The sequence below is a fragment of the Cherax quadricarinatus genome, chromosome 1 (assembly GCF_038502225.1).
Source record: "Cherax quadricarinatus isolate ZL_2023a chromosome 1, ASM3850222v1, whole genome shotgun sequence".
Taxonomy (NCBI): Eukaryota; Metazoa; Arthropoda; class Malacostraca; order Decapoda; family Parastacidae; genus Cherax; species Cherax quadricarinatus.
The window spans coordinates 3,901,862-3,926,866 of record NC_091292.1 but is presented as its reverse complement, the minus strand read 5'-3'; the positions used below and the strand labels follow the sequence as shown (position 1 = coordinate 3,926,866).

General features: G+C 39.0%; 1 protein-coding gene across 8 annotated transcripts in view; it reads right to left on the bottom strand.

The window, feature by feature from the left end:
- The window catches only part of LOC128690850 (mucin-3B-like), a 245,985-nt gene that overhangs the window by 14,941 nt on the left and 206,039 nt on the right, over positions 1-25,005 (bottom strand). For 2 of the 8 annotated variants that reach the window (XM_070085103.1, XM_070085263.1), the window contains exons 25-29: positions 24,669-24,855; positions 22,564-22,662; positions 15,930-16,073; positions 7,643-7,891; positions 6,726-6,839 (exon numbers count right to left, since the gene is read on the bottom strand). In XM_070085103.1, the coding sequence (XP_069941204.1) occupies positions 6,726-6,839; positions 7,643-7,891; positions 15,930-16,073; positions 22,564-22,662; positions 24,669-24,855 (793 nt within the window). Of the gene's footprint in view, positions 1-6,725; positions 6,840-7,642; positions 7,892-15,929; positions 16,074-22,563; positions 22,663-24,668; positions 24,856-25,005 lie in introns of those variants that run through there. The other 6 variants (XM_070085383.1, XM_070085334.1, XM_070085141.1 and 3 more) reach the window with 4 other exon arrangements.

Below are 25,005 nucleotides of genomic sequence, written 5' to 3'. Positions count from 1 at the left end.
TGGGAGACAGCCAACTTGTTAACCCTTTCAGGGTCCAAGGCCAAAATCTGAAGTCACGCACCAGTGTCCAAGAATTTTCAAAAAAAAAAAAATTGTTATTTTTTCTTATGAAATCGTAGAGAATCTTTTTGTGAAGGTAATAAAACAAAAAGTACGAAATTTGGTGGAAAATTGACGAAATTATGCTCTCGCGAATTTTGATGTGTCAGCGATATTTACGAATCGGCGATTTTGCTGACTTGGACTCCCATTTTAGGCCAATTACCTTATTCCAATCAACCAAATTCTTAGCTATTTCACTGGTATTACTTCTATTCTATCGATTGAGCACAAGAAATCGCCAAGTCAACTGTTTCAACTACAAAATAAAGTGATCGGAAATTGTTAATTTGGCCAATTTAAACACAAAGTTCAAAATATTCCAATTTCAAAATAGGCTCCAGAATAAACAATGTAGGTATTCCTGGAACTAAACTAACATTTCCTCTGTTCATTAGTTACATTTTGAGGCTTTACAAATAAATTCCATTTTGATTTTTTATTCACATAATGAATTTTTATTCACACCAAAAAATAGATTTACTGTTATGCAATACTGTAATAATTGTATAAATATCATCACCATATTTGTGAATGTATATTAGACCCACCAGCTGACGTGTATTAGATGTGTGAGGTCGTTTGTTTACTCTTGAATATCGGCAAAAATTTAACATTTCCGCTACTTTGAGCTCAGTTTCAAGCCATTTCCAGTGCTAAAACCAATCAAAATCATCTCTATTTCTGTAATATGTCTTCCATTCTATCAAATGAGACCAAGAAATCGCAAATACAACTATAAAAAACATACGAAAAAACACTGCAAAGTCGCTGTTTTAATCGAAAAATCATGATTTCAGTTTTTTTTCTCTCATTATACACAGTGTGCTGCAGGATCTGTTTTATGTGGTGCACACATACCACATAGATGTATTCTCTCATATCTAGGCCCAAATGTACCACTCACAGTTTATCAGAGTGAGCTGAGCTCATGGCGTAGATCTACGGTTTGGAAAAAAAAAAAAAAAAAAAAAAAAAAAAAATGTACTGAACATTTGAACCCTAACTGTCAGGAGATTTGAGGAAAACCAGAGAATGCATAAATGTAATCTAATTCCAAAGTGAGACCTACTGAGTTTATAACCATTAGACATGAAATGCAAAACATGCTAACTACACTGTACACTGATTCTCTGCCAAATCACATCTTATGTTTCCTACTGTATCTTGTCAAATGACTTATTATTCACATACTGTCTACAATCCTAAAGTGAGGAGAAACTTCCCACCAACTAGGGTACACTCATATCTAACCATTTTAAAGCAAACGGTAATTTCCTTGTCCCATATGTGGCGTTCTTTGTCTAGAAACCTCTGCTTCAATTATGCTACATAACATTCAAGCTCAGATAAGATACAAGCACTCTGACCCATATGTTGTAAGGAATTGCATGGCACCCCCATGAAAAATTAAGGTAATTACACTGAAGGTTAAATTGAATGTTTGACAGATTTAAAACAGAAAAATCTTATGAAATCTTCAAAGCAAAAAACCTAAGTTTTCCACAATATGTACCATTCATAAGTAAAACGCTAAAGTGGGAGCTTGTATAGAGTTAATGACACCTGACTATTGCAAGTGGATTCAAAATTACTAAAATAAAACATAACTATAAGAGAGAGAATAACACTAAAGGCAAGTAGTATTTGAAGATCCAAAGGAATAATGATACAATCCTGCAGCATTAAAAACTTCTATTGCTAGATGAGGCTGGTCTGATATTTCAAATGAGTGGCTAAACTGCAAGTGCAGCTTTTTATTGTTATCACTAAGAGGTAAATGACAACTTTCCAGACTCCTTGATGATGATATTGTGAAAACAATTTGGCCAGACTGAGAACAAAAAAATCAGAAATCCAGTGCTCTAAGAAAGGAACTGGCTTTGTACCTAAGAAAATTCAAGGACAGAAAGAACTACCACAAATTATGAAAATGTTTACATGGCCTAGGGAGGCCAAGCCAATTGAGGAAAAGAAGAAATTCATGAGCAAAGGTGAAGGCGTCTGAACACCAGAGCAACAGGATGGTAACTGGTGTGATGTGGGTTATACAGATCCCAGCTGATACCTTAATACTTCGCTCTGGTAACGATTATTTGAGCAAGAGCTAACCAAAAACTTCAGACTTCCAGCATTATTAGAAGAGAGTAGAGTGATCCCTCGATAATCGTCCGGCTCGATAGTCATCCTCATCGGAAATCGTCACGTTATTCTCATCCAAACATTGGCTTGCAAATGGTCGGTTGACTCGCTAATCGTCATTCATCCTGGACGCGTACTCACAACTCTGAGCCACCTCGGCCTCCCTTCCCACCCGGCGTGCCATTGTTTACCAGTGAGTGACGGTTCCCTCACTTGTTCATACGAAATATTTCATAATATTCCATTCATTTTAGTGCTTGCAAGTGCTAAATAAGCTATCATAGCTCCAAAGAAAGCTCCTAGTGCCAAGCCTTTGGTAAAGAAGGTGAGAAATACGATTGAATTTAAGAAAAACATCATTGAACAATGCGAAAGTGGCGTACATATGGCGGAACTGGCCAGGATGTATAAGAAATTCCGTACAACCATATCTTCCATCGTGGACAAGAAAAAGGAAATCAAGGAAGTTGTTATTGCAAAGGGGGTAAATATGCTGACAAAAATGAGATCACCAGTACTCGAAGATGTTGAGAAGTTATTATTGGTGTGTGAGATATAAGCGACTATTGGCAGAAAGGTGGGCTAGTGCAAAGATGAGTAGTGGGGGGGTTGAAGAGGGTTGGAATAGTTTTAAAAATGCAGTATTAGAATGTGGGGCAGAAGTTTGTGGTTATAGGAGGGTGGGGGCAGAAGGAAAGAGGAGTGATTGGTGGAATGATGAAGTAAAGGGTGTGATAAAAGAGAAAAAGGTAGCTTATGAGAGGTTTTTACAAAGCAGAAGTGTTATAAGAAGAGCAGAGTATATGGAGAGTAAAAGAAAGGTAAAGAGAGTGGTGAGAGAGTGCAAAAGGAGAGCAGATGATAGAGTGGAGAGGCACTGTCAAGAAATTTTAATGAAAATAAGAAAAAATTTTGGAGTGAGTTAAACAAGTTAAGAAAGCCTAGGGAAAGTATGGATTTGTCAGTTAAAAACAGAGTAGGGGAGTTAGTAGATTGGGAGATGGAGGTATTAGGTAGATGGTGAGAATATTTTGAGGAACTTTTAAATGTTAAGGAAGAAACAGAGGCAGTAATTTCATGCACTGGACAGGGAGGTATACCATCTTTCAGGAGTGAAGAAGAGCAGAATGTAAGTGTGGGGAAGGTACGCGAGGCATTACGTAAAATGAAAGGGGGTAAAGCAGCTGGAACTGATGGGATCATGACAGAAATGTTAAAAGCAGGGGGGGATATAGTGTTGGAGTGGTTGGTACTTTTGTTTAATAAATGTATGAAAAAGGGGAAAGTACCTAGGGATTGGCAGAGAGCATGTATAGTCCCTTTATATAAAGGGAAAGGGGACTAAAGAGACTGTAAAAATTATAGAGGAATAAGTTTACCGAGTATACCAGGAAAAGTGTACGGTAGGGTTACAATTGAAAGAATTAGAGGTAAGACAGAATGTAGGATTGCGGATAAGCAAGGAGGTTTCAGAGTGGGTAGGGGATGTGTAGATCAAGTGTTTACATTGAAGCATATATGTGAACAGTATTTAGATAAAGGTAGGGAAGTTTTTATTGCATTTATGGATTTAGAAAAGGCATATGATAGAGTGGATAGAGGAGCGATGTGGCAGATGTTGCAAGTATATGGAATAGGTGGTAAGTTATTAAATGCTGTAAAGAGTTTTTATGAGGATAGTGAGGCTCAGGTTAGGGTGTGTAGAAGAGAGGGAGACTACTTCCCGGTAAAAGTAGGTCTTAGACAGGGATGTGTAATGTCACCATGGTTGTTTAATATATTTATAGATGGGGTTGTAAAGGAAGTAAATGCTAGGGTGTCCGGGAGAGGGGTGGGATTAAATTTTGGGGAATCAAATTCAAAATGGAAATTGACACAGTTACTTTTTGCTGATGATACTGTGCTTACGGGAGATTCTAAAGAAAAATTGCAAAAGTTAGTGGATGAGTTTGGGAATGTGTGTAAAGGTAGAAAGTTGAAAGTGAACATAGAAAAGAGTAAGGTGATGAGGGTGTCAAATGATTTAGATAAAGAAAAATTGGATATCAAATTGGGGAGGAGGAGTATGGAAGAAGTGAATGTTTTCAGATACTTGGGAGTTGACGTGTCGGCGGATGGATTTATGAAGAATGAGGTTAATCATAAAATTGATGAGGGAAAAAAGGTGAGTGGTGCGTTGAGGTATATGTGGAGTCAAAAAATGTTATCTATGGAGGCAAAGAAGGGAATGTATGAAAGTATAGTAGTACCAACACTCTTATATGGGTGTGAAGCTTGGGTGGTAAATGCAGCAGCGAGGAGACGGTTGGAGGCAGTGGAGATGTCCTGTTTAAGGGCAATGTGTGGTGTAAATATTATGCAGAAAATTCAGAGTGTGGAAATTAGGAAAAGGTGTGGAGTTAATAAAAGTATTAGTCAGAGGGCAGAAGAGGGGTTGTTGAGGTGGTTTGGTCATTTAGAGAGAATGGATCAAAGTAGAATGACATGGAAAGCATATAAATCTATAGGGGAAGGAAGGCGGGGTAGGGGTCGTCCTCGAAAGGGTTGGAGAGAGGGGGTAAAGGAGGTTTTGTGGGCAAGGGGCTTGGACTTCCAGCAAGCATGCGTGAGCGTGTTAGATAGGAGTGAATGGAGACGAATGGTACTTGGGACCTGACGATCTGTTGGAGTGTGAGCAGGGTAATATTTACTGAAGGGATTCAGGGAAATCGGTTATTTTCATATAGTCGGACTTGAGTCCTGGAAATGGGAAGTACAATGCCTGCACTTTAAAGGAGGGGTTTGGGATATTGGCAGTTTGGAGGGATATGTTGTGTATCTTTATATGTGTATGCTTCTAAACTGTTGTATTCTGAGCACCTCTGCAAAAACAGTGATAATGTGCGAGTGTGGTGAAAGTGTTGAATGATGATGAAAGTATTTTCTTTTTGGGGATTTTCTTTCTTTTTTGGGTCACCCTGCCTCGGTGGGAGACGGCCGACTTGTTGAAAAAAAAAAAACGAGAAACAATTAGCAGGAGATAATCTTATGACGTTGATTATTTGTGAAAAGGCTAAGCAGTTGCATGACGTTCTGGTAAAGAAATTGCTTGCAACGAGTACTGATAATTGTGAATTTAAGGCCAGCAAAGGTTGGTTTGAGAGATTTAAGAACCATAGTGGCATACACAGTGTGATAAGGCATGGTGAGGCTGCCAGTTGTGAATTCTATTGTGGCATTGGGGAGTTCCATAGGGTTGGATGTGAGTTTTGAGGATGGAAGAGTTGGTGGAGGACCACAACGAAGAGCTAACCACTGAGAAGCTGCAAGAGCTTCAGCAGGAACAGCAAGAGATCACAGCTCAGAATCTTGCTGCAGAGGAAAAAGAGAGATGGAAGAAGGTGCCTTCTTCAGAAATTAAGGAGATTTTTGAAATGTGGGGTAGGATGGAAAGATTTATGGAGAAACATCACCCTGAGAAGGATGTTGCAAGCCATATTGGCAACTTGTACAGTGACAGAGACTTGGCCCATTTTAGGGAAGTTTTGAAGAGATGCCAGAAACACAGCTCTCTGGACACTTTTTTTGCAAGACAGGACTTCAGTGACTCTCAAGCTGGTCCTAGTGTCATTAAGAAACAGAGAAGTAACCCTAGAAAAGGACTTGGTACCTGAGGTGTTGATGGAAGGGGATTCCCCTTCCAAACAGTAACTAATCCAATCTCCCTCCTCCTCCAGTCTTCCATACACTAAGAAGAATCGCCAATAAAGTTAAGTGTTATTTTTATTATTATTATCACACTGGCCGATTCCCACCAAGGCAGGGTGGCCCGAAAAAGAAAAACTTTCACCATCATTCACTCCATCACTGTCTTGCCAGAAGGGTGCTTTACACTACAGTTTTTAAACTGCAACATTAACACCCCTCCTTCAGAGTGCAGGCACTGTTAATGTTTCATTCATCATGTCCCATTGTATTGTTTATGTACTACATCTATATTTCATGTAATAAATTTTTTTGTTTTAATACTTCTGGGTGTCAGGAAAGGATTAATTGTATTTACATTACTTCTTGTGGGAAAATTGATTCGAAAATCATCTATTTCGGTAATCGTCGCACTTCCAGGAAAGGATTAATGACGATAAACGTGGGACCACTGTACTAAGTAGAAATAGGTATGGCATGCTTAAAGTGGGGGTGACCCCCCCATTGTTCCCCATTGTTCAATAACGTAAATCACTCTACAGCATAAAATTAATTATGGAAACCAATGTACACAATTTCTGGAAAAAAAAAAAAAACAGGTATCTATTCATGTTCATTTATACTGCATTTGCATCTATATTAACATATTCTTAAGGTTCCATAGATTTTTTAAATTTGAACTCTAACTGGGTTAAAAACGATTGTTCTTTTAGCCATACATGTTGTATAAATACAACCAAAGAAATAAAAAAATATGCAGTGTTCTGGCCATCAACTATAGTAGAGAGCTACTTCCTCACCTTACCACTAGCTGGGCACCCATCTCTTCTCACAGTCTCAATACCTTTAGCATCAAACACAGGTACCTCTTGATCAGGAGTTTCATACATGTACCCAACATAGCGTTTCTTTGTCTGGGTGAGACAGAGGAAAGTATAAGGAACTGCTCAAAAATGTTTAGTTGAGAAAACTTGCATTAGGTACTGTACATATATTTTTGAGATCTCTTATTTGTCATTAAAGGAGTAAAGCTATACTTATGGTGCACAACAAATTTTTCATGGACACAATGTTTCCAGTATAGTTTTAGCACATTACCTTACCTTGAAAGCTATTCCAGCTACTATTATTGATGAAGAAAAGCTCTACTTCCTACAATCTACTGATCATTTCACCAACCAGGCTATTGCTGCCAGTAGCCCAGAGGCTTACATAGCCAACACACCCTCCAGAAACTGAGACATAACAGTTCAAATGACCTTCCAAACTGCAGCATCTCCAGCCCTCCTTTTGAGTGCAGGCACTGTACTTCCCATCATCAGGACTCAAGTCCAGCTAACTAGTTTCTATGAATCCTTTTATAAATGTTACACAGCTCACACTCCAACAACACAACAAGCCAAACCAAAAACCCCTAATCTCCAGTCATTCTGAACTGACACTTACACAAGCTTGATAGATCCTCAAGCTCCTAACACTCAAAACCTCCTTTATTCCCTCCCTTTAACCCTTCCTGGGACAACTAACACCTCTCCTTTCTTCCACTGCTGATTTATACACTCTGCTGGTCGTCCTACTCTGCTTCATCCTCTCTCAGTACCAAGATCACTTCAATCCCTCCACTGCTCTGAATTATACCTTTGGTAACCACACACCATCTCACATTATTATTAAAATTTCAATACAATACCATTATATTTATTCTATATACACCAACCTGTAGAATGCAAGGTAAATAAACTTTCTCAAACTTCAGTTTGATAGGTTTAGGATACATCTGGGTTACTTGGTTGGCAATTTCGTACCCTATTGTAAATGCTTGGTTCTTTGTTCTTCCAGGCAAATGCACAAAGAGTGAGTCTGTATCCCCGTACACTACTTTAGCATGCCACGAGGGATGAGAATTTACAAGCTGGATACATCGTTCCAGAGTTTCTCGTCCTTTGCTGACAACGCTGTCTCCAATCTGTAAAAAGCTCATATGCTCATTTATGATCATGACAAATATATAACATAGATAACAATTATAATCTATTCATCACCCAGGAACTGACTACGAAAATTTGACCACTGTGTCTGTGTAAGACTATGCACGTTTTCAATATTAGGTAATTTCAGGTTGGAGAATGGAGGGAGGGGCTTTGCCTTCCAGCAACCGTGCATGAGCGTGTTAGAGATGAATGGTTTTTGAGACCTGACAAGCTGTTGGAGTGTGAACAGGGTAATATTTAGTGAAGGGATTCAGGGAAACCGGTTATTTTTATATAGCAAGACTTGAGTACTGGAAATGGGAAGTACAATGCCTGCACTTTAACCCCTTCAGGGTCCAGAGGCCAAATTTCAAAGTGTACACAAGGGTCCAAAAATTTTCAAAAAATAATTTTGTTATTTTTTTCTTAAGAAATGGTAGAGAATCTTTTTCTGAAGATAATAAAACAAAAAGTACGAAATTTGATGGAAAATTGACAAAATTATGCTCTCGCGAATTTTGATGTGTCGTTGATATTTACGCATCGGCGATTTTGCCGACTTTGACTCCCATTTTAGGGCAATTACAGTATTCCAGTCAACCAAATTCTTAGCTATATCACTAGTAATACTTCTATTCTATCAATTGAGCACAAGAAATCACCAAGTCAACTGTTTCAACAACAAAATAAAGTGACCGGAAATTGGTAATTTGGCCAATTTAATGCAAAGTTCAAAATATTCCAATTTCAAAATATGGTCCAGGATAAACAATGCAGGCATTTCTGACACTAAACTAACATTTCCTCTGTTCATTAGTTACGTTTTCAGGCTTTACAAATGAATTCCATTTTGATTTTTTATTCACATAATGAATTTTTATTCAAACCAAAAAATAGAAGATTTACTGTTATGCAATACTGTAATAATTGTATAAATAATATCACCACATTTGTGAATGATTATTAGACTCACCAGCTGTCATGTATTAGACTTGTGAGGTCATTTGTTTAATCTTGAACAGCGGCAAAAATTTAACATTTCTGCTACTTCGAGTTCAGCTTCAAGCCATTTCCAGTGCTTAAACCAATCAAAATCATCTTTATTTCTGTAGTAAAGATGTAAAGAGAGTAGTAAGGGAGAAAAAGTTAGCATATGAGAAGTTTTTACAAAGTAGAAGTGATGCAAGGAGGGAAGAGTATATGGAGAAAAAGAGAGAGGTTAAGAGAGTGGTGAAGCAATGTAAAAAGAGAGCAAATGAGAGAGTGAGTGAGATGTTATCAACAAATTTTGTTGAAAATAAGAAAAAGTTTTGGAGTGAGATTAACAAGTTAAGGAAGCCTAGAGAACAAATGGATTTGTCAGTTAAAAATAGGAGAGGAGAGTTAGAGGTATTGGGAAGATGGAGGGAATATTTTCAGGAATTGTTAAATGTTGATGAAGATAGGGAAGCTAAGTAAGTAAGTAAGTTTATTCAGGTATACACAAATACAGTTACATAGAATTATCATACATAGCAGCATATGTGTAGAGAACCTAGGATAACCCAAAAAAGTCAGACAGAGTGACTTATTTCCATTGGGGTCCTTTTACCTTATTATTATAATATAAAGGTTATAATATTTTCTTATTATTCTACAATGAAGATAACATCTTATTATCATACTAAAAAGACTATCTACTACACGAGGGTCATTAAGACTATCTACAATACGAGGGTCATTACTAGGAATAAGGTAAAATTTACACGTATGTTAGCTAAAAAATAGAGAATCATTCCCCTCCCTTTCTGTAGCTACATTCATCAGACACCTTTTGGCACTCTTCTTGAACTGGTTCATGCTATGACTGGCTTTGACATGTGCGGGTAGTCTGTTCCATTCCTTTATTGCTGTACAATAAAAGGTGTTTGAAGCCTGGCCAATGACTGTGGGTACTACAAAGTTGTGCTCTCTCCCCCTAGTACTATGATTGCTTTGGTTCCCAACCTTGACAAAATTGACAGCAAGATATTCTGGACACTGTTTGTGAGCAATTTTATAAACATGATTTAGCTTCAGTTGTTTTACTCTGTCTTCAACATTCAGCATATCCAACTGCTGTAATTCATCCTGGCCTACATGTTCTCTTGGTCCCAGCCCCAGGATGAATCTTACGATTTTGTTCTGGGTGATTTGCAGTCTATCTTTCAGTTTTTTTGTCAAGGCAGAGTACCATGAAGAGCAAGCGTAATCCATATGGCATTGTATAAGGGCTAGACATAGGGTCCTGCGAGCCTCAGTAGGTAGACACTGTGCTTGTCTATACAGGAACTTCAGTCTGGCATTTGCTTTCTTTACTACACTGTTCCCTATCAATTCTCCTGACATGCATGGGTCAAAGGGGATTCCCAGATATTTTACTGATGAAACCAAAGTGATGGGCTCCCCATTACACTGAACATTAAAATTATTTACCCTTCTCAGTTTATGTTTCGTGCCAAGAGAATGGCTTCAGTTTTCCCTAGGTGTAATGATAGTTTGTTGTCTACTAACCATTGCTGCAGGACTCCAGTTCCAGTGTTAAAACATTAGCAATATTTTGTGGGTCTTTACCTGTCACTAACAGAGCACTGTCATCTGCATACAGTAGGAGTTTGCACTTGACACTGATAGGCATATCATTGACATAACATAATAATAAGGGACCCAGGATACTATCTTGGGGAACTCCACGTGTTATCGGCAGGGGTTCTGATTCCGTTTTGTTGATTTTGACAATTTGTCTCCTGTGATTTCGTGTATAGGGCAAGGAGGAATAACATCTTGTAGGAGTGAGGAAGAGCCAGTTGTGAGTGTGGGGGAAGTTCGTGAGGCAGTAGGTAAAATGAAAAGGGGTAAGGCAGCCGGGGTTGATGGGATAAAGACAGAAATGTTAAAAGTAGGTGGGGATATAGTTTTGGAGTGGTTGGTGCAATTATTTAATAAATGTATGGAAGAGGGTAAGGTACCTAGGGATTGGCAGAGAGCATGCATAGTTCCTTTGTATAAAGGCAAAGGGGATAAAAGAGAGTGCAAAAATTATAGGGGGATAAGTCTGTTGAGTATACCTGGTAAAGTGTATGGTAGAGTTATTATTGAAAGAATTAAGAGTAAGACGGAGAATAGGATAGCAGATGAACAAGGAGGCTTTAGGAAAGGTAGGGGGTGTGTGGACCAGGTGTTTACAGTGAAACATATAAGTGAACAGTATTTAGATAAGGCTAAAGAGGTCTTTGTGGCATTTATGGATTTGGAAAAGGCGTATGACAGGGTGGATAGGGGGGCAAAATGGCAGATGTTGCAGGTGTATGGTGTAGGAGGTAGGTTACTGAAAGCAGTGAAGAGTTTTTATGAGGATAGTGAGGCTCAAGTTAGAGTATGTAGGAAAGAGGGAAATTATTTCCCAGTAAAAGTAGGCCTTAGACAAGGATGTGTGATGTCACTGTGGTTGTTTAATATATTTATAGATGGGGTTGTAAGAGAAGTAAATGCGAGGGTCTTGGCAAGAAGTGTGGAGTTAAAAGATAAAGAATCACACAAAGTGGGAGTTGTCACAGTTGCTCTTTGCTGATGACACTGTGCTCTTGGAAATTCTGAAGAGAAGTTGCAGAGATTGGTGGATGAATTTGGTAGGGTGTGCAAAAGAAGAAAATTAAAAGTGAATACAGGAAAGAGTAAGGTTATGAGGATAACAAAAAGATTAGGTGATGAAAGATTGGATATCAGATTGGAGGGAGAGAGTATGGAGGAGGTGAATGTATTCAGATATTTGGGAGTGGACGTGTCAGCGGATGGGTCTATGAAAGATGAGGTGAATCATAGAATTGATGAGGGGAAAAGGGTGAGTGGTGCACTTAGGAGTCTGTGGAGACAAAGAACTTTGTCCTTGGAGGCAAAGAGGGGAATGTATGAGAGTATAGTTTTACCAACGCTCTTATATGGGTGTGAAGCATGGGTGATGAATGTTGCAGCGAGGAGAAGGCTGGAGGCAGTGGAGATGTCATGTCTGAGGGCAATGTGTGGTTTGAATATAATGCAGAGAATTCGTAGTTTGGAAGTTAGGAGGAGGTGCGGGATTACCAAAACTGTTGTCCAGAGGGCTGAGGAAGGGTTGTTGAGGTGGTTCGGACATGTAGAGAGAATGGAGCGAAACAGAGTGACTTCAAGATTGTATCAGTCTGTAGCGGAAGGAAGGCGGGGTAGGGGTCGGCCTAGGAAAGGTTGGAGGGAGGGGGTAAAGGAGGTTTTGTGTGTGAGGGGCTTGGACTTCCAGCAGGCATGCGTGAGCGTGTTTGATAGGAGTGAATGGAGACAAATGGTTTTTAATACTTGACGTGCTGTTGGAGTGTGAGCAAAGTAACATTTATGAAGGGGTTCAGGGAAACCGGCAGGCCGGACTTGAGTCCTGGAGTTGGGAAGTACAGTGCCTGCACTCTGAAGGAGGGGTGTTAATGTTGCAGTTTAAAAACTGTAGTGTAAAGCACCCTTCTGGCAAGACAGTGATGGAGTGAATGATGGTGAAAGTTTTTCTTTTTCGGGCCACCCTGCCTTGGTGGGAATCGGCCAGTATGATAAAAAAAAAAAAAAAATCTTCCATTCTATCAAATGAGACCAAGAAATTCAGGGTCCGTGCCGTAGATCTATGGCATGGACCCTGAAAGGGTTAAAGGAGGGGTTTGGGATATTGGCAGTTTGAAGGGATATATTACACGCGTATATCTTTATTATCTTTAGAATGTGGGGCAGAAGTTTGTGGTTATAGGAGGGTGGGGGCAGGAGGAAAGAGGAGTGATTGGTGGAATGATGAAGTAAAGGGTGTGATAAAAGAGAAAAAGGTAGCTTACGAGAGGTTTTTACAAAGCAGAAGTGCTATAAGAAGAGCAGAGTATATGGAGAGTAAAAGAAAGGTGAAGAGAGTGGTGAGAGAGTGCAAAAGGAGAGCAGATGAAAGAGTGGGAGAGGCACTGTCAAGAAATTTTAATGAAAATAAGAAAAAATTTTGGAGTGAGTTAAACAAGTTAAGAAAGCCTAGGGAAAGTATGGATTTGTCAGTTAAAAACAGAGTAGGGGAGTTAGTAGATGGGGAGAGGGAGGTATTAGGTAGATGGCGAGAATATTTTGAGGAACTTTTAAATGTTAAGGAAGAAAGGGAGGCGTTAATTTCATGCACTGGCCAGGGAGGTATACCATCTTTTAGGAGTGAAGAAGAGCAGACTGTAAGTGTGGTGGAGGTACGTGAGGCATTACGTAAAATGAAAGGGGGTAAAGCAGCTGGAACTGATGGGATCATGACAGAAATGTTAAAAGCAGGGGGGGATATAGTGTTGGAGTGGTTGGTACTTTTGTTTAATAAATGTTTGAAAGAGGGGAAGGTACCTAGGGATTGGCGGAGAGCATGTATAGTCCCTTTATATAAAGGGAAAGGGGACAAAAGAGATTGTAAAAATTATAGAGGAATAAGTTTACTGAGTATACCAGGAAAAGTATACGGTAGGGTTATAATTGAAAGAATTAGAGGTAAGACAGAATGTAGAATTGCAGACGAACAAGGAGGTTTCAGAGTGGGTAGGGGATGTGTAGATCAAGTGTTTACATTGAAGCATATATGTGAACAGTATTTAGATAAAGGTAGGGAAGTTTTTATTGCATTTATGGATTTAGAAAAGGCATATGATAGAGTGGATAGAGGAGCAATGTGGCAGATGTTGCAAGTATATGGAATAGGTGGTAAGTTAATAAATGCTGTAAAGAGCTTTTATGAGGATAGTGAGGCTCAGGTTAGGGTGTGTAGAAAAGAGGGAGAATACTTCCCGGTAAAAGTAGGTCTTAGACAGGGATGTGTAATGTCACCATGGTTGTTTAATATATTTATAGATGGGGTTGTAAAAGAAGTAAATGCTAGGGTGTTCGGGAGAGGGGTGGGATTAAATTATGGGGAATCAAATTCAAAATGGGAATTGACACAGTTACTTTTTGCTGATGATACTGTGCTTATGGGAGATTCTAAAGAAAAATTGCAAAGGTTAGTGGATGAGTTTGAGAATGTGTGTAAAGGTAGAAAGTTGAAAGTGAACATAGAAAAGAGTAAGGTGATGAGGGTATCAAATGATTTAGATAAAGAAAAATTGGATATCAAATTGGGGAGGAGGAGTATGGAAGAAGTGAATGTTTTCAGATACTTGGGAGTTGACGTGTCGGCGGATGGATTTATGAAGGATGAGGTTAATCATAGAATTGATGAGGGAAAAAAGGTGAGTGGTGCGTTGAGGTATATGTGGAGTCAAAAAACGTTATCTATGGAGGCAAAGAAGGGAATGTATGAAAGTATAGTAGTACCAACACTCTTATATGGATGTGAAGCTTGGGTGGTAAATGCAGCAGCGAGGAGACGGTTGGAGGCAGTGGAGATGTCCTGTCTAAGGGCAATGTGTGGTGTAAATATTATGCAGAAAATTCGGAGTGTGGAAATTAGGAGAAGGTGTGGAGTTAATAAAAGCATTAGTCAGAGGGCAGAAGAGGGGTTGTTGAGGTGGTTTGGTCATTTAGAGAGAATGGATCAAAGTAGAATGACATGGAAAGCATATAAATCTATAGGGGAAGGAAAGAGGGGTAGGGGTCGTCCTCGAAAGGGTTGGAAAGAGGGGGTAAAGGAGGTTTTGTGGGTGAGGGGCTTGGACTTCCAGCAAGCGTGCATGAGCGTGTTAGATAGGAGTGAATGGAGACGAATGATACTTGGGACCTGACGATCTGTTGGAGTGTGAGCAGGGTAATATTTAGTGAAGGGATTCAGGGAAACCGGTTATTTTCATATAGTCGGACTTGAGTCCTGGAAATGGGAAGTACAATGCCTGCACTTTAAAGGAGGGGTTTGGGATATTGGCAGTTTGGAGGGATATGTTGTGTATCTCTATACGTATATGCTTCTAAACTGTTATATTCTGAGCACCTCTGCAAAAGCAGTGATAATGTGTGAGTGTGGTGAAAGTGTTGAATGATGATGAAAGTATTTTCTTTTTGGGGATTTTCTTTCTTTTTTTGGGTCACCCTGCCTCGGTGAGAGATGGCCGACTTGTTGAAAAAAAAAAAAAAAATATCTTTATCGTATATGCTTCTAAACTGTTGTATTTGGGCCCCTCTGAAAAGACAGTCATTATGTTTAAGTGAGGTGAAAGTGTTGAATGATGATGAAAGTATTTTCTTTTTGGGGATTTTCTTTCTTTTTGGGTCATTCTGCCTCGGTGAGAGATGGCCGACTTGTTGGGGGTAAAAAAAAGTTCATTTAGGCACATAAGGAAAATCATCATATATAGTGTAAATTATCTAAAATAACCCCAAAAAATCAGACAAGAGTGACTTATTGATATGACAACACTGCAAGTATTGACTGGCATGCAAGAACCAACTAAATTAATAAAAAAACACAGATCTGAGAGTCGTATGAGACACATGTACAGACCAATGAGAGGTGGGACGGGGAAGGCAGGGCAGGAAGCTAGGTTCCCCCTCACAAAAACAATGGACTGACCCACAGGCAAGCTTCCCATGAGCCCACTAGACAGAATGGGAAATCCAGCAGATCAGATCACGGCACTGCAATTCTTTTTTTCCCAGAGTGGCACTATGTTAGTCAAATTTTACGGAATGTTAGTCGAAAATATGCTGCAATTTTGCAATGGTGTAATGGAGAAAATGTGGTAAAGGAACACTTGCTAATCAACGGTCTACTGTACATAATTATAGCCAAGGGACCCAGTAACACCAAATGTTTACCATTCTTTTGCCGGTTTCAAATAGCCTTGTTCGTTGTACCGAACCAAAATAATTTTCAGAGGGATGCAAAGTGTTAAAAATTGCATTAGAATAAAGAATAAAAGGAAAAAGTATTAGATACTTAACAGCTATTTTTCTGGTGGGTTGATGGTTGTGAGAAGGCAGGTGCAGTCACCAAAAATCTTGCACTACCCATTTTGACACTATATACTAACATTCAAAATTGCCTAAAGCTAATATTCTTACCTCAGAACAAGGCATTCGACCAGAGAAATTTGCACTAGTATATCCGTAAGTGACATTGGCAATGAGTTTTAATCCCAACTGACGAGAATGTAAAACACGCTGCAACGCGGTGTCATCTTTGTATTCTTTCATCATGCGCTTTACCTGGAAGAGAGAAAACATTTTTTTTTTTTAACAAGTCGGCTGTCTCCCACCAAGGCAGGGTGACCCAAAAAGAAAATACTTTCATCATTCAACACTTTCACCTCACTCTCACATAATCAGTTTTTGCAGAGGTGCTCAGAATACAACAGTTTAGAAGCATATACGTATAAAGATACACGACATATCCCTCCAAACTGCCAATATCCCGAACCCCTCCTTTAGAGTGCTGGCATTGTACTTCCTATTTCCAGGACTCAAGTCCGGCTATATAAAAATAACTGATTTCCCTGAATCCCTTCACTAAATATTACCCTGCTCACACTCCAACAGATCGTCAGGTCCCAAATACCATTCGTCTCCATTCACTCCTATCGAAAACGCTCACGCACCCTTGCTGGAAGTCAAGGCCCCTTGCCCACAAAACCTCCCTTACCCCTTCCTTCCAACCTTTTTGAGGACAACCCCTATCCCGCCTTCCTTCCCCTACAGATTTATACGCTCTCCATGTCATTCTACTTTGATCCATTCTCTCTAAATGACCAAACCACCTCAACAACCCCTCTTCAGCCCTCTGACTAATACTTTTATTAACTCCACACCTTCTCCTAATTTCCACACTCCGAATTTTCTGCATAATATTTACACCATACATTGCCCTTAGACAGGACATCTCCACTGCCTTCAACCGCCTCCTCGCAGCTGCATTCACAACCCAAGCTTCACACCCATATAAGAGTGTTGGTACTACTATACTTTCATACATTCCCTTCTTTGCCTCCAAAGATAGCGTTTTTTGTCTCCACATATACCTTAATGCACCACTCACCTTTTTCCCTCATCAATTCTATGATCAACTTCATCCTTCATACATCCATCCGCCGACACATCAACTCCCAAGTATCTGAAAACATTCACTTCTTCCATACTACTACTCCCCAATTTGATATCTAATTTTTCTTTATCTAAATCACTTGATACCCTCATCACTTAACTCTTTTCTATGTTCACTTTCAGCTTTCTACCTTTACACACACTCCTAAACTCGTCCACTAACCTTTGCAATTTTTCTTTAGAATCTCCCATAAGCACAGTATCATCAGCATAAAGCAACTGTGTCAATTCCCATTTTGTATCTGATTCCCCATAATTTAATCCCACCCCTCTCCCGAACACCCTAGCATTTACTTCTTTTACAACCCCATCTATAAATATATTAAACCACCAAGGTGACATTACGCATCCCTGTCTAAGACCTACTTTTACTGGGAAGTAATCTCCCTCTCTTCTACACACCCTAACCTGAGTCTCACTATCCTCATGAAAACTCTTTACAGCATTTATTAACTTACCACCTATTCCATATACTTGCAACATATGTCACATTGCTCCTCTATCCACTCTATCATATGCCTTTTCTCAATTCATAAATGCAATAAAAACTTCCCTATCTTTATCTAAATACTGTTCACATATACTCTTCAATGTAAACACTTGATCTACACATCCCCTACCCACTCTGAAACCTTCGTGTTCATCCGCAATCCTACATTCTGTCTTACCTCTAATTCTTTCAATTATAACCCTACCGTACACTTTTCCTGGCATACTCAGTAAACTTATTCCTCTATAATTTTTACAATCTCTTTTGTCCCCTTTCCCTTTATATAAAGGGACTATACATGCTCTCCGTCAATCCCTAGGTACCTTCCCCTCTTTCATACATTTATTAAACAAAAATACCAACCACTCCAACACTATATCCTTTCCTGCTTTTAACATTTCTGTTATGATCCCATCAGTTCCAGCTGCTTTACCCCCTTTCATTCTACATAATACCTCACGCACCTCCCCCACACTCACATCCTGTTCTTCTTCACTCCTAAAAGATGGTATACCTTCCTGGCCAGTGCATGAAATTACCGCTTCCATTTCTTCGTCGACATTTAAAAGTTCCTCAAAATATTCTCGCAATCTACCCAAAACCTCCATCTCCCCATCTACCAACACCCCTACTCTGTTTTTAACTGACAAATCCATTCACTCCCTAGGCTTTCTTAATTGTTAACTCATTACAAAATTTTTTTTAATTTTCATTAAAATCTCTTGACAGTGCCTCTCCCACTCTATCATCTGCTCTCCTTCTGCACTCTCTCACCACTCTCTTCACCTTTCTTTTACTCTCCATATACAGTACTCTACTCTTCTTATAACACTTCTGCTTTGTAAAAACCTCTCATAAGCTAACTTTTTCTCTTTTATCACACCCTTTACTTCATCATTCCACCAATCACTCCTCTTTCCTCCTGCACCCACCCTCCTATAACCACAAACTTCTGCCCCACATTCTAATACTGCATTTTTAAAACTATTCCAACCCTCTTCAACCACCCCACTACTCATACTTGCACCAGCCCACCTTTCTGCCAATAGTTGCTTATATCTCACCCGAACTTCGTCCTCCCTTAGTTTATACACTTTCACCTCCCTCTTGCTTGTTATTGACATTTTCCTCTTTTCCCATCAACCCCTTACTCTAACTGTAGCTACAACTAAATAATGATCCGATATATCAGCTGCCCCTCTATAAACGTGTACATCCTGGAGCCTACTCATCAACCTTTTATCCACCAATACATAATCTAACAAACTACTTTCATTACGTGCTATATCATACCTTGTACATTTTATTTATCCTCTTCTTCATAAAATATGTATTACTTATTACGAAACCTCTTTCTACACATTTTTTTTTTTTTTTTTCAACAAGTCGGCCGTCTCCCACCGAGGCAGGGTGACCCAAAAAAGAAAGAAAATCCCCAAAAAGAAAATACTTTCATCATCATTCAACACTTTCACCACACTCGCACATTATCACTGTTTTTGCAGAGGTGCTCAGAATACAACAGTCTAGAAGCATAAACATATAAAGATACACAACATATCCCTCCAAACTGCCAATATCCCAAACCCCTCCTTTAAAGTGCAGGCATTGTACTTCCCATTTCCAGGACTCAAGTCCGACTATATGAAAATAACTGGTTTCCCTGAATCCCTTCACTAAATATTACCCTGCTCACACTCCAACAGATCGTCAGGTCCCAAGTACCATTCGTCTCCATTCACTCCTATCTAACACGCTCACGCACGCTTGCTGGAAGTCCAAGCCCCTTACCCACAAAACCTCCTTTACCCCCTCTCTCCAACCCTTTCGAGGACGACCCCTACCCCGCCTTCCTTCCCCTATAGATTTATATGCTTTCCATGTCATTCTACTGTGATCCATTCTCTCTAAATGACCAAACCACCTCAACAACCCCTCTTCAGCCCTCTGACTAATACTTTTATTAACTCCACACCTTCTCCTAATTTCCACACTCCAAATTTTCTGCATAATATTTACACCACACATTGCCCTTAGACAGGACATCTCCACTGCCTTCAACCGCCTCCTCGCAGCTGCATTCACAACCCAAGCTTCACACCCATATAAGAGTGTTGGTACTACTATACTTTCATACATTCCCTTCTTTGCCTCCATAGATAGCATTTTTTGTCTCCACATATACCTTAACGCACCACTCACCTTTTTCCCTCATCAATTCTATGATCAACTTCATCCTTCATACATCCATCCGCCGACACATCAACTCCCAAGTATCTGAAAACATTCACTTCTTCCATACTACTCCTCCCCAATTTGATATCTAATTTTTCTTTATCTAAATCACTTGATACCCTCATCACTTTACTCTTTTCTATGTTCACTTTCAACTTTCTACCTTTACACACATTCCCAAACTCATCCACTAACCTTTGCAATTTTTCTTTAGAATCTCCCATAAGCACAGTATCATCAGCAAAAAGTAACTGTGTCAATTCCCATTTTGAATTTGATTCCCCAAAATTTAATCCCACCCCTCTCCTGAACACCCTAGCATTTACTTCTTTTACAACCCCATCTATAAATATATTAAACAACCATGGTGACATTACACATCCCTGTCTAAGACCTACTTTTACCTCATAAAAACTCTTTACAGCATTTAATAACTTATCACCTATTCCATATACTTGCAACATCTGCCACATTGCTCCTCTATCCACTCTATCATATGCCTTTTCTAAATCCATAAATGCAATAAAAACTTCCCTACCTTTTTCTAAATACTGTTCACATATATGCTTCAATGTAAACACTTGATCTACACATCCCCTACCCACTCTGAAACCTCCTTGCTCATCCGCAATCCTACATTCTGTCTTACCTCTAATTCTTTCAATTATAACCCTACCGTACACTTTTCCTGGTATACTCAGTAAACTTATTCCTCTATAATTTTTACAGTCTCTTTTGTCCCCTTTCCTTTTATATAAAGGGACTATACATGCTCTCCGCCAATCCCTAGGTACCTTCCCCTCTTTCATATATTTATTAAACAAAACTACCAACCACTCCAACACTATATCCCCCCTTGCTTTTAACATTTCTGTCATGATCCCATCAGTTCCAGCTGCTTTACCCCCTTTCATTTTACGTAATGCCTCACGTACCTCCCCCACACTTACATTCTGCTCTTCTTCACTCCTAAAAGATGGTATACCTCCCTGACCAGTGCATGAAATTACTGCCTCTGTTTCTTCCTTAACATTTAAAAGTTCCTCAAAATATTCTCGCCATCTACCTAATACCTCCATCTCCCCATCTACTAACTCCCCTACTCTGTTTTTAACTGACAAATCCATACTTTCCCTAGACTTTCTTAACTTGTTTAACTCACTCCAAAATTTTTTCTTATTTTCATTAAAATTTCTTGACAGTGCCTCTCCCACTCTATCATCTGCTCTCCTTTTGCACTCTCTCACTACTCTCTTTACCTTTCTTTTACTCTCCATATACTCTGCTCTTCTTATAACACTTCTGCTTTGTAAAAACCTCTCATAAGCTACCTTTTTCTCTTTTATCACACCCTTTACTTCATCATTCCACCAATCACTCCTCTTTCCTCCTGCCCCCACCCTCCTATAACCACAAACTTCTGCCCCACATTCTAATGCTGCATTTTTAAAACTATTCCAACCCTCTTCAACCCCCCCACTACTCATCTTTGCACTATCCCACCTTTCTGCCAATAGTCGCTTATATCTCACCCGAACTTCCTCCTCCCTTAGTTTATACACTTTCACCTCCCTCTTACTTGTTGTTGCCACCTTCCTCTTTTCCCATCTACCTCTTACTCTAACTGTAGCTACAACTAAATAATGATCCGATATATCAGTTGCCCCTCTATAAACATGTACATCCTGGAGCCTACCCATCAACCTTTTATCCACCAATACATAATCTAATAAACTACTTTCATTACATGCTACATCATACCTTGTATATTTATTTATCCTCTTTTTCATAAAATATGTATTACTTATTACCAAATCTCTTTCTACACATAGCTCAATTAAAGGCTCCCCATTTACATTTACCCCTGGCACCCCAAATTTACCTACTACTCCCTCCATAACATTTTTACCCACTTTAGCATTGAAATCCCCAACCACCATTACTCTCACACTTGATTCAAAACTCCCCATGCATTCACTCAACATTTCCCAAAATCTCTCTCTCTCCTCTACACTTCTCTCTTCTCCAGGTGTATACATGCTTATTATAACCCACTTTTCACATCCAATCTTTATTTTACTCCACATAATCCTTGAATTAATACATTTATAGTCTCTCTTTTCCTGCCATAGCTTATCCTTCAACATTATTGCTACTCCTTCTTTAGCTCTAACTCTATTTGAAACCCCTGACCTAATCCTATTTATTCCTCTCCACTGAAACTCTCCCACCCCCTTCAGCTTTGTTTCACTTAAAGCCAGGACATCCAGCTTCTTCTCATTCATAACATCCACAATCATCTCTTTCTTATCATCTGCACAACATCCACGCACATTCAGACTTCCCACTTTGACAATTTTCTTCTTCTTATTCTTTTTAGTAATCTTTACAGGAAAAGGGGTTACTAGCCCATTGTTCCCGGCATTTTAGTTGACTTTTACAACACGCATGGCTTACGGAGGAAAGATTCTTATTCCACTTCCCCATGGATATAAAAGGAAAAGTAATAAGACCAAGAACTATTAAGATAAAATCAAAGAAAACTCAGATGAGTGTGTATAAATAAATGTGTACATGTATGTGTAGTGTGACCTAAGTGTAAGTAGAAGTAGCAAGACATACATATTCCTAGCACTCTACTGGTATGCAAAGACACATGAACAAATCAATTATATTCATGAGAAACACTAAACCCATTGGGGCCACACAGCATCAATAAAATAGAAAGTAATCAGATTTGATCCACAAGACAGTTGAAAAAGCATATGTACAAACTATACACAGTAATAAAAAAAAAGTGAAAGTTAACAAGTATAACAAGAGTGTCTATTATGGTACTGCACAATTTTGTGTTTGTCAAATATTGTCACTTACCATAAGTCTAGTGTTAAGAATTTCCTCTAACATGATAGGCAGAATCCCACGTCTTACACTGGAAGGGACAAAGGCAACACCACATGGGGAGACATTCACCTGAGGACATGATTTAAATAAAAAATACATTTGGGATTATGCAAGTTATATTTTATATATACACTACATTCTAAATACAATTGTGACTGCCCCACTGTGTCTGACCATAGAAAGTATACTCTTCCTTGTCTTAAAACTCTGAACATAGTATAAAATCCTATAAAACAAATGATTATATTTAATATAGATTAAATACCTTAGTAATATAAGCAAAATGTTTGCACATGTCCATTTGTGTGTGTGTAAATGCACACCTAACCTATGGTAACTTATTGAAATTTGCTTCATTTAAGATAAATCAGTCAATTTTGAAGAAAATATATATACTAAAATAATTAAAAAAAGGTTTCTAGTATTTATTGAAGGTTTCTAATATTTACTGAAAACAAAAAATCATTGAAACAAGGAGCAGTACCCATGAATGTAGTCTTTTCAAATTTCTTACAGTACAATAAGCATGTGGTCCATCTGCAATGAGTAGCATTTTAAGTCTTTGAATTCTTCGAACACCTACCCACTGGTACCTTGACATACCATGTTCACCATGCAATTTAGGAGATATTATCATCCCTTTTTGTCTCTTAATATTAACCATGGCAACAAGATGAACACTAGTGATGCTCCACTCAGTTGACTGGCCAAGGTGAGTTACTGCACTGTTGCTACCATATAACAAGAACAATGGCCAAGATGAGCAGTTGTAATGTTGCTACCATATAACAACAACAATGGCCAAGATGAGCAGTTGTAATGTTGCTACCACATAACAATAACTTGCACCACTTGCAGCACTTCTGGGTGGGCTAAACTTCTTAATGCCAAAATTAAGACAAAGAAACAAATTGCAGACCAAGCTGTTTGTGGGACAACAGCTTGCTGTTCACACAATGAAACATCATCCCAATAAAATTTTGTTCTGTAACTTCTGTCTTCATACATTGAACAAATGTCATATTCTCTTGCAACCTACCTGTCTATATTATGCGTGGCCAGCAGTAACAGCCTGGTTGATCAGGCCCTGATCCACCATGAGGTCTGGTCACAGACTGGGATGCCTCTCTAGGTATACTCCAGGTACACATTAACAACAGCTTTTCTAGCAACAGCAGCAGCAGCAGCAGCAGCAGCAGCAGCAATAGCAATATTGCCATTAGCATCAAAGTAACAGCAACAGCAGCACTTCTGCCAGCATTAAAGTAGCAGCAACAGTAACACTGCTGCCAGTATCAAAGTAACATCAACATTGCTGGGAGCATCAAAGTAACATCAACACTGCTTGGAGCATCAAAGTAGCAGCAACAGTAGCACTGTTGCCTGCATCAAAGTACCACTAACAGCAGAACTGCTGCCTGCGTCAGAGTAGCACGAACAGCAGCACTGCTGTCACCATCATAGTAGCAACAGCATCATTAATGCCAAAAGTGCATTCAATAGCACCACTGCTGCCAATATCAAAGAAACAAAAAATAGCAGCACCTGTGCAAGCATGAAAGAAACAGTAGAAATAGTAGCAAAACTACTAGCATCAAAGTAGCAAAAGAATCAAGAGCAACAACAGGCACAGTAAGAAGTATTGTCAAATCTCCTTAAATCTACTGCCTCTGTTTATTAAATACGTACTAGCTTTAATTCTCTTTGTAGTAAATGGAATACTGTTCAAGCCACTCACACACTTTTAAAAAGTCATTAATACAAAGGCAAATACCAGACAATTAGAAGATAGCATGTAAATCAATACTGAAGGGAAAGAAGACAGGTAGGAATTGTAAAGTGCAAACTGCTAGAGATGATTGAAAGAGACTACCTACATCTAGAAATCATTAAATTCCTTATAGGACACCAGCATGGGTACAGAAATGGTTTTTGTATCAGCAGCTGAAAGTTCAGCAGAACCAGAAGGTAAAGCTCACATCCACCCCTTCACCATTCTCATGCCAAGCTCAAATAAGTATGCACAGAAATTTTCCTGCTACCCCTTCCCCCACTTTCAGTAAGAAACTACTCACCTCATCAACACATTTAACAAGCTCATCTGGATGTATATGCAAATATGTAGTCCCAAATTCCATAGGTTGTGGGCCATCAATTAAGTTAATTCGGCCAAGGCACGTAGAATAGCAATAGTTGTATGCAATCATGATTGATGGGTAAAGACTCTGAAAGTCTAACACTACCACCGGGTCTGTATAAAATCTGTAAAATAATGGATAGCATTAATATTTTTTTTTAACACGTTGGCAGTTTCCCACCGAGACAGGGTGACCCAAAATAAAGAAAAACCCAAAAAGAAAGAAAAAAACTTTCATCATCATTCAACACTTTCACCATCACTTAAATACAATC